Below are 12,821 nucleotides of genomic sequence, written 5' to 3' on the forward strand. Positions count from 1 at the left end.
ACAATTTTTTATATCTACACCCTTACAGTTACTCACCTAGAATCTTCTTTGGATATAAATATATATATATATATATATATATATATATATAAAGACACCTGGGAGTTTGAGGGTCCTGTTATGAGGGCTGCACTCTTCTGGAAGGAGATCTCACTGGTTTACCCTGGGACCTGTTGGAGCTATTTTCCCAGTTTGGAGGTCATAGCCCCTAGTACTCAGTTTACTATTGTTTTAGATCCACCCTCTACTGATCTGGTATTCAGAGCTTGTTCCTGTGTTGCCATGATTAGTGCCTCCATGAAGTCTTTCAATCCAGCCTTTTCCAGACATTGGTAGGATGTTTCCATATCACCTATTTCCATTATTTGCTGGTGGTACATACTCTTCAGGGGTTTATCATCCCATGATGATTCCTGCTCTTCCTCATACCCATCCTCCTCAGTTTTCTGCTGTCTGAGCACTTCATCACTTTGGGCCATCTTCCTGGTGTACTCCTGAATGTTGGTTGTTTTATCCTAGATAGGCATGCTCGGTGCATTGTGAGGAATTTTCTTGTCTTGATGTCACTGGCTTCTGTCTCCTCCTTTGGCCAGCAGGGTATCTGACTGCTAGAGTGTGGATGTTGATAGCCCAAATCTTGATCTTCAGATAGACTGTGTGTATGTACACAGAGGGTCCTGTTTCAATCTTACCTGTGTAATTTTTACATCTTTATTATTCACTGTAACACATTAGATATTTACATCAAAGTTAAAACAAAGATAAATGCCACAATTTTTGTCTTTGAAAATATTCCTAGCCTATGTAATAATGCTACAGCTCTACAGGAGGAGTTGTACTGTTTGTTGTATTATTACTAGGATAGTTTAACATGGTTATCAATGATCATGATGGTTTGTTGTTTTGTTTTTTTTCTGAATGATGTATGTCATGCTGTGAATGTCAAGTCTCTACCAGTGTTTGCAGCACATGTTCCCACACTGCTGTGATGTTGTTGGTTGTCTAGCAGCAGATCTTATAAGACTGTCAAGTGAAGTCCTGCATCATTACTGATATGGATCATGCGTTCAGTTCTTGCATTCGGTATGAAGCGAACTCATGACATAATTGTCTTGATCTTAAGAGTTTATCTTATTCTTCGTCTTGTATTTTGTAAATATTATCATTAATCAGTTATATATTAATTTATTAGTTAATAAATTCAGTGCTCAATTAATCTCAAATACGTTACGTTAGACTGAAGTTGGACTTTTATTTTGGAAAATGTGATTCTCAGGAATTGAATTCTCCAAAGTGTACAGGTATGATATTAAACAGTAGATTAATTAAAGAAAAACATTTTAACTCTGCTATTCGGTGTTTGCGTTCAAAAGGGGCGCCATGCAGCGGACAGATCACTGATTTTAATCCAGATAAATATAAGAATGACGAACTTCCTGCCTACATTATCATACATTCTACGTGTGTTACATTGTAATAGGAGAAACTGTATGAAGAAAAGACAGGACGATCCTGTTTATTTTAGAAATGTGCTAAATGAGAAGCATTCTCGTCGTGACAGGCCATTACAGATTGAGGCATGATTGCTTATTCATGTCTCCCGTGGCCAAGGACAGGACGTAGAATTGGGATCCCACAAAACCAGACTGAGTTGGTGCATTGATGTGGACGGATGTAGACAATCTAGACTCGAACTGCAGTTTGCCATCGGGCGTACAGGACTATTCGGGTCGAGTGTTGTTGAAGGGTGAACACACCGAACACAGCGTTTGGCTTGTGATTTCATCGAATGGAGGTTGCTGTAGGTCCCATGCACCGAGCTCTTCCGGGAAAGTCAGTACAGAAGGTGAGATAAAATAATGTACCAGGCCGAAACACACCTTGCATTATAAATAACGGGTCTTACAAACATCGTTAATGACTTGGAGGGAGGGAAACATGCAACAGTTCCTCCTGTGTGTGCTTTTCTACAACAGCATGTCTCAGGTTAGCTTTAATGCCTTGATCTGACCTGTATCCTTTTCTGTCCTGAAACAGGGTAACACGCCTGCAGTTAAGGGGAATTTATGGGATCACAAGGTAACGGCATATTCTCATGTAGCGTAATCCTGTAGTTTTAAGCAACCCAAGTGGTCTGGGATGGTTGACAGGCGGCCCCGGAAGCCCGTCTCTTTGTTTCCGAACAGCTGATTCGGCTCCGCGCGGCCATGCGCGCGCCTGTTGATGTTTGACGTGACGTCTCCCAGGAGCTACAGCAAACGGGACACGCGACTGTCCTGAGTCCCTGTAGGCTATCGAACAGTTTAGGTCTGTCAGTAAGGCATTTATTTGACAAAGCCTCCGAAGAGGTTTAATGGTTTAATGTCTCGCAACACGAGAAGGTAACACGATATTATGCTCCTAGTTTCTGGAATGTTAACCAAAAAAAAGACATTTTCCCCGAAAATGTCGCACGTTACCTTGCTAGCGTCTACGTAAAATGTGCTGTTCAGGAAAGGTAGACGTTTTCATGCATTTTCTGGGTTAGACAAGTTTTCAGTGAGGACAGATCTATGTCCTAGTCTACAATAACGTCTGTCCAATTATTTACGTCAAGTGAATCTGATGTCAATTCTTGCATCCACGATTTCTTGCATGTGCACGTGCCTATAGCTCAAAGGAATTCCACTTGCTTAATTTAATAAAAATATGTTCCATCCATCTTAAAAATGACCTTGACAAAATAAGCATCAACTGTCTGCAATAATCAATGTTTTGCACAAAATTTTTAACTGCCAGTGTAATCATTAAACGATAAACAGTAATTTTGTTTTATACAGGAAAGATTTTTCCTAGAACATATTGTTCAGTGTGTTTTTGTAGCATGTCCCTTATATGATACTGTCTGTTCTTCTTTTTGTTGCCTAGTTTCATCTGATGAGATGAGCGTACGTGCAGGGCAGGGCAGTGACGAGGTGCTGGTGTCACAAGCTGTGTGGGACTACCTGGCAGCGGCCGGGCGCCCCTGGCTGCTTGACTTTGAGGACAAACAGGGACTGAGTGCCGGCATCGTCCGGCGTGGGGAACGGGGAGGCTGTTGTGCGGTCAGGCTCTCCCCAGCGGAGGGTAGCGGCAGGTCTCGCGCCGGGCCGACGGAGGGCCCCGTGTCCCCGGCCACTCGCCGAGCCTTTATAGACCTGTGCCGCTGCGCGCGCAAAGAGATGACCAAGCAGGAGGCTGCTCCCAAGAGGAAGCGTTCCCTGCTGCCCTGCGTGGCGGTGACGGAGGCAGACGGAGAAAGTAGCTTGCTCCCTCCTCCGCCCCCTCCGCCTCGCCGTTCCCAGAGGCACAGGCGCAGTGTGGAGGTGGAGGCCTGCGTACCACTGGCTGGGCAGCGTGACGCTGCGCTGAGGAGCGATGGGGAGCTGACCGTGGACCAGCTGGGCGAGGATGACAATGGTAGCTGCTCCATCTGCATGGGCGAGATGGTGGAGAAGACGACTCTGGAGAAGTGTGGCCACTCGTTTTGCCGCTCGTGCTTGGACCAGGCGTTCCAGGTGAAGAAGGCGTGTCCTGTCTGCCGGCTGGTTTACGGACAACTCGTCGGCAACCAGCCGGCGAATGGGAACATGATGGTGGAGAGAGACCAAGATCTGGAGCTGCCCGGACATGAGGGATACGGATGCATATGCATTATCTATAGTTTCCCGCCAGGGTTCCAGTCAGTAAGTATATCAGCAAAGTCCAGAATAACTGGCCTTGTTGGTTCATTTGCTATTTAATCCTGTGAATGTCGTGAGATTAACATCATTCTCCTACTGATGTTACGCCACCAACAGTGTGATCACTTGTATAGTCCCGCATGGCTGATCTGTATGTCCTTTTCAGCAAGAGCACCCCAACCCTGGGGTGCGGTACCCGGGCACAGACCGTGTGGCGTACCTGCCTGACAGCCCCGATGGCAACCGCGTGTTGCATCTGTTGCGGCGCGCTTTCGAACAGCGCCTCATCTTCACCATAGGAACCTCCATGACAACAGGCATGCAAAACGTCATCACCTGGAACGACATCCACCACAAGACCTCCATATGGGGCGGACCACGATGGTACGCTCTTAAATCTGAAACCGAAACTGTGTGGGTGGGGAAAGTGGCCGGGTGGGGGTGGGGGGCTCAATGACAAGACTGCAAAGAAAAAAAAAAGTGACGATCAATGGGTGGCTGGTGAGTGTGTTGTTCCACCTTACTCATTTACCTGAAGCTTTTCTTCCAAAGCGACTTAGTTATGACTGCAACTTGAGGGTTAAGGGCCTTGCTCAGGGGCCTAACAGTGGCAACTCGGTGGTGGTGGGTCTGATTACTACTCGAGTACCTTAACCACTGAGCTACCACTGCCCAGAAAAATGTCTATTACATGTACTTTGAGGCCAATGATTTTTAATACTCTCATTCTATGACATAAATTAGCTTAGTTGTTGCACACTCCAGGACTGGATTTTAGATTTAACCTCCAGAGCTCTAGAACTTCTGTCATAGACACTTGTGCTTTTCTTTTCAGCTTTGGCTACCCTGATCCTACATACCTCGTGCGGGTGACGGAGGAACTCCGGGAAAAGGGGATAACAGCTGACTGAGCCTCTCTGATCCATTACACTTTGGGTCCTCTAGGCACTGGTGAATGGGCCAGTTCAGCTCCATCCTCTCCAGGGGTTCGCTGAGTTAATGCAAGACACGGACGTGTCCTGCGCCAGTGCCCCCGGTCCAGAAGATTCCACGTACACCAAGTTCGTTGTCGGCTTGTTTTTCTTTTTTGGTTAAACTTGCTCTTTGAGTGATTCCTTATAACTGAGTGCAGTGCATTCCCCACATGCCTTTTTATTTCTCTTTTTTAGAATTGGTTTTGCAAGGAGCACTTTGGGAAAATAAGAGCATGTGCCATTGCACCGTTGAATGCGGTAGCGTATTGGGAGTGATTGGGAATTCCCTCTGGTGTGTTAGGGAAGAAAACTGAAAATGATTGTTTTTGCTTGTTTAGCCTTTGCGTACCTTCTGTCCAGCCAGTTCCCGTGTTCTGTTTATAGTTTGCCAAGGTCTGGGTGAGGATGGAGCTGTTGGAAGGAAATGGCTTACCGTAGCTTTACTGGTAAAGCGGCTTATTTTAGTGGCTTATTTTAGTTTGGTTTTGGTCTTCTTAAGCAGCACTATGAGGCACTTTGCATTGAAGGAAGAGCATTAATAATAGAGAAGCTGCGCAGATTAGTTGAGTTCGGGGTCTTCCACATGGCAAGTGGTACGTGATATTTTTCCAGGCATTGCTGGCTGCCAGGTGCCAGTCCTGGAACCAGCTGTGGAACAGGCCTTCTGAGTCTTGGATCTTCTTAAAATTTCCTATTTGTCTCGCACAGAGAAAAGCTTACAGTCCTAAATTTCAAGACCAGGTAATGAACATTTCACAATCGCTGTTACTATCAGGTCAAGTTTTGAATTCAGGAGCAACAAAGATAACAAGCAAAGCCACACCCCCCCATCTGAAATGGCCAAAGGGTCCGTTCGCTGTCAGTGTAGCGTCTGCTGTGGCCACCTAGGAGTGTTCACCTCAGTGTTTTTGCAGGTATTGATTGGAGAATTAGTGACGACTACCAGATTTATAAAATGATGTCATTTTAAAAGGTCCTGTAGACCACCCCAAGCAAAATGAAAGACACAATTTAATCATTTAATCTTTATGCCTCAACTCCACCAAATGCTAAGCATTGGATTTATTTTTGTTGTTTGTGTGAGTGTGGGAGTGTGTGTGAGTGTGTGTGTGTGTGTGTGTATGTGAGTGTGAGTGTCTGTGTGTGTGTGTATCAGTAAACTGGTTTCATTTATACTGACACATGATAGTGTTTTACCAAGTGACCAACTGAATATTTGAAATATATGCACCAGTCTGTGATAAGAAAATATGCAGTAACTTTTATTTTTATTCTTAGTGTTCCTGCACCTTCACCTCGAGGCTACTGCATGTTCTTTCCAATGATAAACATTTGTCCATAGTAGATATTAAGCTGTTCACTAGTTAGAAGTCAGCTTGTTTGGCTACACTGCACAATGCATTGTAGCTCATAAAAGCATATGTGCTCTAGAATTCATATGTGCTCTAGAATTCAATTTGCTTCACAGATTATTTCAGAAAAAAAAAAAGATATTCCAAAATGTCAGGAATCAGGTTAGGTATGCCTTGGTCTAATAAGAACAATTCATTTCAGTAATCCCATAAATTCAAAAGGAAAGGAATAAATGATTGTCTGTAAAGGTGATTAAATATTTTCTTTGGTTTTCCTTGCTTATTTGTTTGTTGGGACCAATTCAAAGAAGGTTTTGAATGATAACCTATATCATGCAAAATTCTATGCACTTCAAGTTAGGTGGGGAAAATAGGCATCTTCAGAATCCTGATTATTAATCAGAATTGATTATTTGCCTTTGTGTTGATTCTGTATTGATTTGTACATGACAAAACTGTCTGCTACAATATAAAATATGTGCTTTACATTTTCATACTTGAATAAAGAGTTCTGTTCAGTTGTTCTGAGTCATGAGAGATTTTTATGAATGCCTAAAAACCCGTTGACGGCAGAGAAGATACCTGCACTGCTTTACAAATCTTAACAGTAAGTGTAAAGTCACTGCTTCATCTGTTGATCCACAAATCTGGGTTGATTAGGTTTGATTAGATTTTGCAGGTCTAGAATTGTTACATTTAATCTAGATTTGATGCTGCAGATCTGGGTTAATTTGGTTTGATTAGATTCTGCAGGTCTAGGATTGTTACATTTAATCTAGATTTGATGCTGCAGATCTGGGTTAATTTGGTTTAATTAGATTCTGCAGGTCTAGGATGTTACATTTAATCTAGATTTGATGCTGCAGATCTGGGTTGATTAGGTTTGTTTAGATTCTGCAGGTCTAGGATTGTTACATTTAATCTAGATTTGATGGTGCAGATCTGGGTTGATTTGGTTTGATTAGATTCTGCAGGTCTATGATGTTACATTTAATCTAGATTTGATGCTGCAGATCTGGGTTGATTAGGTTTGATTAGATTCTGCAGGTCTAGGATTGTTACATTTAATCTAGATTTGATGCTGCAGATCTGGGTTGATTTGGTTTGATTAGATTCTGCAGGTCTATGATGTTACATTTAATCTAGATTTGATGCTGCAGATCTGGGTTGATTAGGTTTGTTTAGATTCTGCAGGTCTATGATGTTACATTTAATCTAGATTTGATGCTGCAGATCTGGGTTGATTAGGTTTAATTAGATTCTGCAGGTCTAGGATGTTACATTTAATCTAGATTTGATGCTGCAGATCTGGGTTGATTAGGTTTGATTAGATTCTGCAGGTCTAGGATTGTTACCTTTTTATCTAGATTTGATGCTGCAGATCTGGGTTGATTAGGTTTAATTAGATTCTGCAGGTCTAGGATGTTACATTTAATCTAGATTTGATGCTGCAGATCTGGGTTGATTAGGTTTGATTAGATTCTGCAGGTCTAGGATTGTTACCTTTTTATCTAGATTTGATGCTGCAGATCTGGGTTGATTAGGTTTAATTAGATTCTGCAGGTCTAAGATTGTTACATTTAATCTAGATTTGATGCTGCAGATCTGGGTTGATTAGGTTGGGTTGGAATACATTCCCTGTTGTCCTTACAGTCTGCACATGTGGTCAGTCCACTCTTACACAAATGAACATGTCACATATACGTGTAGTACACCCACTGAACATTCCCTCCAGCTCCAAACATCTGCACACCCAGTGTATGAAAGCGTGTGGCAAGGTTTGATATCTGGCATATCGTACCTACATACTCATAAAAAGTGAGGCAGTTTGCTGGGATCTGGTGGTGGCAGAGGTGCCAATCTGCTGTTGATTAGGACCTTCCACCGAGCACAAAGTGCTTAGCATTTGAGTCGGTCAGGACGGATTGATCTACATGATCAAGGTTCTGTCTTTAATGCATATCAAATCATCTGAGACAATTTCAAATGGATGAATTCTTATAAATGTGGATATTCATGATAGGAAGATAAACATGATAATGTAAATCGTGAGTTTACATGTAATCAAGATGAACTGAATTGATAATGTTTCCTTTCCCAAAGTAGCCAGTAGGGGGCACTACCTCTCTACCCCCATTATGGATCAACAAATCTTAAAGAGCTTATGCAATTGGGCAAATTTGAAACACTGTGAAACTGTGAAAGATATAACCTTTAATTTACGGTCTGGTTGTTACCCGGAACATCCAGGTAAAACATGCCAGTGAATGACAAATGGACTTCTAACATCAGTTTAATGAGAGCACACGCTGAAGGTTAAATAAAATCCCCAGACATGACTGTGCTCCCATTGTAATCCGGACACCTTAACAACTGTGTAACTGTAAGATGTCACTGCCTGACATCATGTGTGCTGTTCAGTAACGTTTGTTGTTTGATTTCTTTTAGGAGCCTCTCTGATTTATTCTTTCTGAACTAGTCCAAACCCCCAATCCCGTCCACTGAGAGCCATCACAACAGCATAAAGCTCCGCCCTCTCACCCAGCATGCCTTGATGTAAGGATGCTATTGGTCAGATGATGGATAATGCCTTTGAATTTCCCCGGTCATCAGTGATGCAGCTCAGAGAGGTCAGTTGTTGCTGTGTCACACTAGAGAGCCATTTTCCTCACATTCTCTGAGGTTGATGTGGTGTACTCCAGCTGAGCCACTTTTCTTATGCAGGGCTTTCTAACTACTGTAAAGGTGTGATACTATAAAGACAGTGATTGTAAAGGAGGTAAATGATCTGTTTGTTTAAAAACGTAGCAATTTAAAAAAAATAAATAAATTGGCAAATATTTGTTAAAATTGTTAGTTTTGTATGTGCCTGCAAATGTTAAATAAGGAATGTAAATTAACTAAGAAATTAGTAAATAAATAAATATTTTAATTAGGTCCGTATGAAAACAAATTGTAGAAAAAATAAAGGGATTGAAATATCTTATAAAGCCAGTGTACCTCAGGAACCAGCACAGATGTCACCAAGGCTTGAAACATGATTAGAGTCTACTCTAGTACTAGGAAATTGTGCTCGTCTGCGCGATGTTATAGTGCTGTGTGAAGAAGAGTTCCACTTTTGTCCACTAGGGGGTGGAAGAGAGTAGTTCGGATGGTTCACATATTACGAACGTGTGATTGTGAAGCCAGCAGCGCCTCTCCTGTTCCCATATGTTATCAGCGTCACCAGAGTCATTAAAAACACACAGCATCAGTCTGGGAGATGAGTCACGCATGCGTGCGCAGTAATGGCCACTATTTACCGTCTGCATCTCGAGTCTTATCCCGTGTTTGGTGCGCAGCAATCTGTTGCAGTCAGCACCTTGGTGTTACTCCATATAGACGCAAATGCCAGGAAGGTCCAAATCTGATGCTGAGGTCAGACCAAAGCTTGCACCCCTCTGTGTGCCCGATCAGGCCAGATGAATCGAGTGGTGATAGAGGACGCTGGGATAGGAGGGTGATAAGAGAGGGGCGAAGCCGGGTGTGAGGAACAGGCTTGGGTCAGAAAGGCAGAGGTGTTGAGGTAGAGCGTTTGGCAGTGTTGGCCTCCAGGGCGGCGTGCCGAGCCATGTGGGGCTCAGGGGCAGGAGCAGAGCGCTGGGATCCTTTGGACATCTGCTGCTCTGTCTGCTGTGCAGCCCTCCCATCTGCCCCACCACACTTCCCTTACGACTGAGCTCCATCCTGTTTCACACCATGTGCTCCCTCTCTCTCTCCCTCGCTCTCTCCCTTTCTCTCTCTTGCTCTCTCTCTCTCCCTCTCTCCCTCTCTCTCTTGCTCCCTCTCTCTCTCCCTCTCTCCCTCTCTCTCTTGCTCTCTCTCTCTCTCTCTCTCTCTCTCTCTCTCTCTCTCTTGCTCTCTCTCTCTCGCGCTCTCTCTCTCTCTTGCTCGCTCGCTCTCTCTCTCTCTCTCTCTCTCTCGCTCTCTCTCTCTCTCTGTGACAGAACAGCACAGAGGCTTTGGGATTTTTCAATCTTTGGGAACAAAGCCACTTTGATGTTGTTCTGCTGGGCAGAGCAGAAAGCTTGGGGGATATCAGCACAAGTTTACATCTGCACACATGACCTCTGTATGTCTATGATGCTAAGCTGTGTGACTGGAAAACTAGATTTAAGCCGTAGATGCCACAGAAAATCCAAAAATGAAGGAAAAAAAGAGCAAACAATGACACAATATATAAAATCTTATTGTACTCTGCCCTCAACTGAAGTTAGTGAGATGTTTTAATTCTTGCATCGGATAAAACAAATGCAGTGTCTTATCCATCCCTGTGCAAATATGACCTATTATTGTTAAAAATGCTTCAGAAATGAAATGATCTTGCAGCCCGCGTATATGGGCGGCCATCTTAAAATCCCAGGGCTGGTGGACTGGTCATTCCCGGTGTCCCCAGGCATTCTTACTCATATCGTTATCCAGCGTGCCATATGAGGGGATGGGAATAGGGAAGTATTGAACAGCAGCCAGAATACAAATATGGGCAAATAATTGTCTTGAGCATCTCTGTGTTCAGAATTAAGGGGCCAAATTTGCTTAAAATCTGAATGAGGTGAGGGAAAACAAAGCGAAGAGAAAACAAATGAAAGATTAAGCAAATGAAACAGCTAGCGAACGAAATGGTGGCCTTGGAATCTCTGCCACCTGGGGCTTGGGGTTCAGGCGAGTTTGCTTGACGCTAGGTACGTTACGCTTCCCCTGGTGTAAAGTACGCTCACTCCTCAGACATAGAAGGAACGCCTAGCTGAAGCAGAGACTCTGGGTGTTTTGTTGTTTTTTGGTATGGCCGTGCTGCAGCAGCTGCTGAGCGAGACGGCTCAGTGTTTTTAGGATAGTGTGACATTGACATTTGGTGCGCTGTGACGGCCGAGCGCCCGTCTCTACAGAGCTGCTTTTCACTCCCTCCCCATCATGCTCTTTAATTACACAGACCCTGCGCTCCAGGGGCAGCCTTGGCATAGCGCCCTCTCTCTCTCTCTCTACCTTTGTCTGTAGTTCTTCTCACAGCTACATCACCCCTGGCTTGACACTCTGAATCTCACAGAGGGGCCGAATGTAAGTGTGTCTCACAACCATGAGACACACTTACACATTGTGCGGCAATTTACTTAACACAGTAACACCACTGAAGGTGTATGCATGCATGTGCTTGTGTGCGTGTTTGTCTGTTCATGATCTATGCAAATACATTGGATTGTTCTTGTGTATGTATCCAATTGTATCTATCTCCTTCTGTGTTTGCTTTTATGCAATTATTCTTGTGTGTGTGTGTGTGTGTGTGTGAGAGAGAGAGAGAGTGTGCATGTGTGTGCGTGTGTGCATCTGCCTGTATTGTTGTTTATCTATTAATTCTCGTGTTCTGCTCTCTGATTCATAATACTCTCTCTCTCTCTCTCTACCTCTCTCTCTCCCTCTCTCGCTACCTCTCTCTACCTCTCTCTCTACCTCTCTCTCTACCTCTCTCTCTCTACCTCTCTCTACCTCTCTCTCTACCTCTCTCTCTCTACCTCTCTCTACCTCTCTCCCTCAACCTCTCTCTCACAGTGCTAACAGATTTACACACGCTCTCCACCATTAGGCCACACAAACATCTCTGGCCAGTCTTGGCTTTTGGCTGCTATTGTCACCAAACAGATTGAAGGCTTTGCTCAAGCTGTTCTTCAGTAATAAAATCCAGAGTTTCTGCATCTGAGAACTACAGCAGCATCAAAATGTGTGTGTATGTGTGTGTGTGTGTGTGTGTGTGTGTGTGTGTGTGTGTGTGTGTGTGTGTGTGTGTGCGTGTGTGTGTGTGATAGAGTGAGATTAAAATGGTGGTCTGTAATTACCTCTTAAAGTCACTCTTGCAAAAATAACCGTGGGAGGCTATTGTTGGCATAGAGCAGTTATTATAATGTGGGAAGAAATGGCTTAAGATTTGCATACATGTCTGACTGGCCAGCTTCTGTTAGGAGTAGGTCATATTAGTGATGTAATATTGAGATTAGTTAAATCTTTATTAGAAATACTAGATAGTGATTTAAAAATAGTTTTTTGTTTGATCCTTTTATTTTTGTGTGTTATATAAATTATACATGTGCATGTGTCTGTGCATCTTTGTATGTGTGTGTGTGTGTGTGCGTGTGTGTGTGTGCGTGTTTGTGTGTGTGACCACATGCATTTCTGTCCTTTATCTAGATGCACCAGTGCAGATGTTGATTTATCTGTTGATTTTAGCATATAAAATTTTGTTTGAATGAATTGTAAAAATCCCTCTTCATATTTAGTGGTAAATGACTCAGCATATGTTGACTTAATGAAATGGTGTGTTATGGAAATAAGTTTCATTAAGCAACATAAATGGGTTTTCCAGGCTTAAAAGATAATGTTACATTATTATTTACATTCTTTTTATATTATAAAATTGCCAGAGCCAAATGCATCATATTGTCAATGGGCTAATTGGTTGCAACTAATTATACAATAATTATACAATTGTAAACAATAAGATTGTTTTATAACCAGATGAGGCAGTATTCAGCAGGTGATTTTGAGTATATATATATCTATATATTGGATTAACAATGTCTACTTTGAATGTTGATAGTAAGTCTCAGATACTGGAGCTGGACAACATGGCGTGTAGTGGACACTCAGGTGAAATGCTACTACAGCAGCACCTCCAAGGTATGCTGCACCTTCAGTAGCAGTCACAACTCTGTGTTGATTTTTACTCTTTTCTACATTTAATAAAACAGGGAAGTTTCAAACCAGTG

General features: G+C 43.0%; 1 protein-coding gene across 3 annotated transcripts; it reads left to right on the forward strand.

Annotated features, from left to right (window-relative positions):
- The first annotated feature begins 1,302 nt into the window (after positions 1–1,302).
- On the forward strand, positions 1,303–6,548 carry dtx3 (deltex E3 ubiquitin ligase 3). Of its 3 annotated transcripts, XM_081707222.1 has the most exons (5): positions 1,707–1,846; positions 2,038–2,079; positions 2,908–3,704; positions 3,868–4,085; positions 4,537–6,548. In XM_081707222.1, the coding sequence occupies exons 2-5, from the start codon at positions 2,067–2,069 to the stop codon at positions 4,610–4,612; spliced, it is 1,104 nt and encodes a 367-aa protein (XP_081563348.1). In that variant the 5' UTR covers positions 1,707–1,846; positions 2,038–2,066; the 3' UTR covers positions 4,613–6,548. The 3 variants fall into 3 exon arrangements, with proteins under 3 accessions (XP_081563347.1, XP_081563348.1, XP_081563349.1); XM_081707221.1 differs by lacking the exon at positions 2,038–2,079 and having other exon boundaries at positions 1,303–1,846; XM_081707223.1 differs by lacking the exons at positions 1,707–1,846; positions 2,038–2,079 and adding an exon at positions 2,090–2,381.
- The last annotated feature ends 6,273 nt before the right edge of the window (positions 6,549–12,821 follow it).

Source organism: Electrophorus electricus, chromosome 24 (assembly GCF_041902795.1).
Source record: "Electrophorus electricus isolate QZ-2024a chromosome 24, ASM4190279v1, whole genome shotgun sequence".
Classification (NCBI taxonomy): domain Eukaryota; kingdom Metazoa; phylum Chordata; class Actinopteri; order Gymnotiformes; family Gymnotidae; genus Electrophorus; species Electrophorus electricus.

Excerpts from the sequence above, each read along its gene's own strand:
- dtx3 (XM_081707221.1), top strand. The coding sequence starts at position 1,663 with ATGTGGACGGATGTAGACAATCTAGACTCGAACTGCAGTTTGCCATCG. Across the intron at positions 1,847-2,907 it reads CGGGAAAGTCAGTACAGAAG|TTTCATCTGATGAGATGAGC; the intron begins GTGAGATAAAAT and ends TTTGTTGCCTAG. Across the intron at positions 4,086-4,536 it reads ATATGGGGCGGACCACGATG|CTTTGGCTACCCTGATCCTA; the intron begins GTACGCTCTTAA and ends TTTTCTTTTCAG.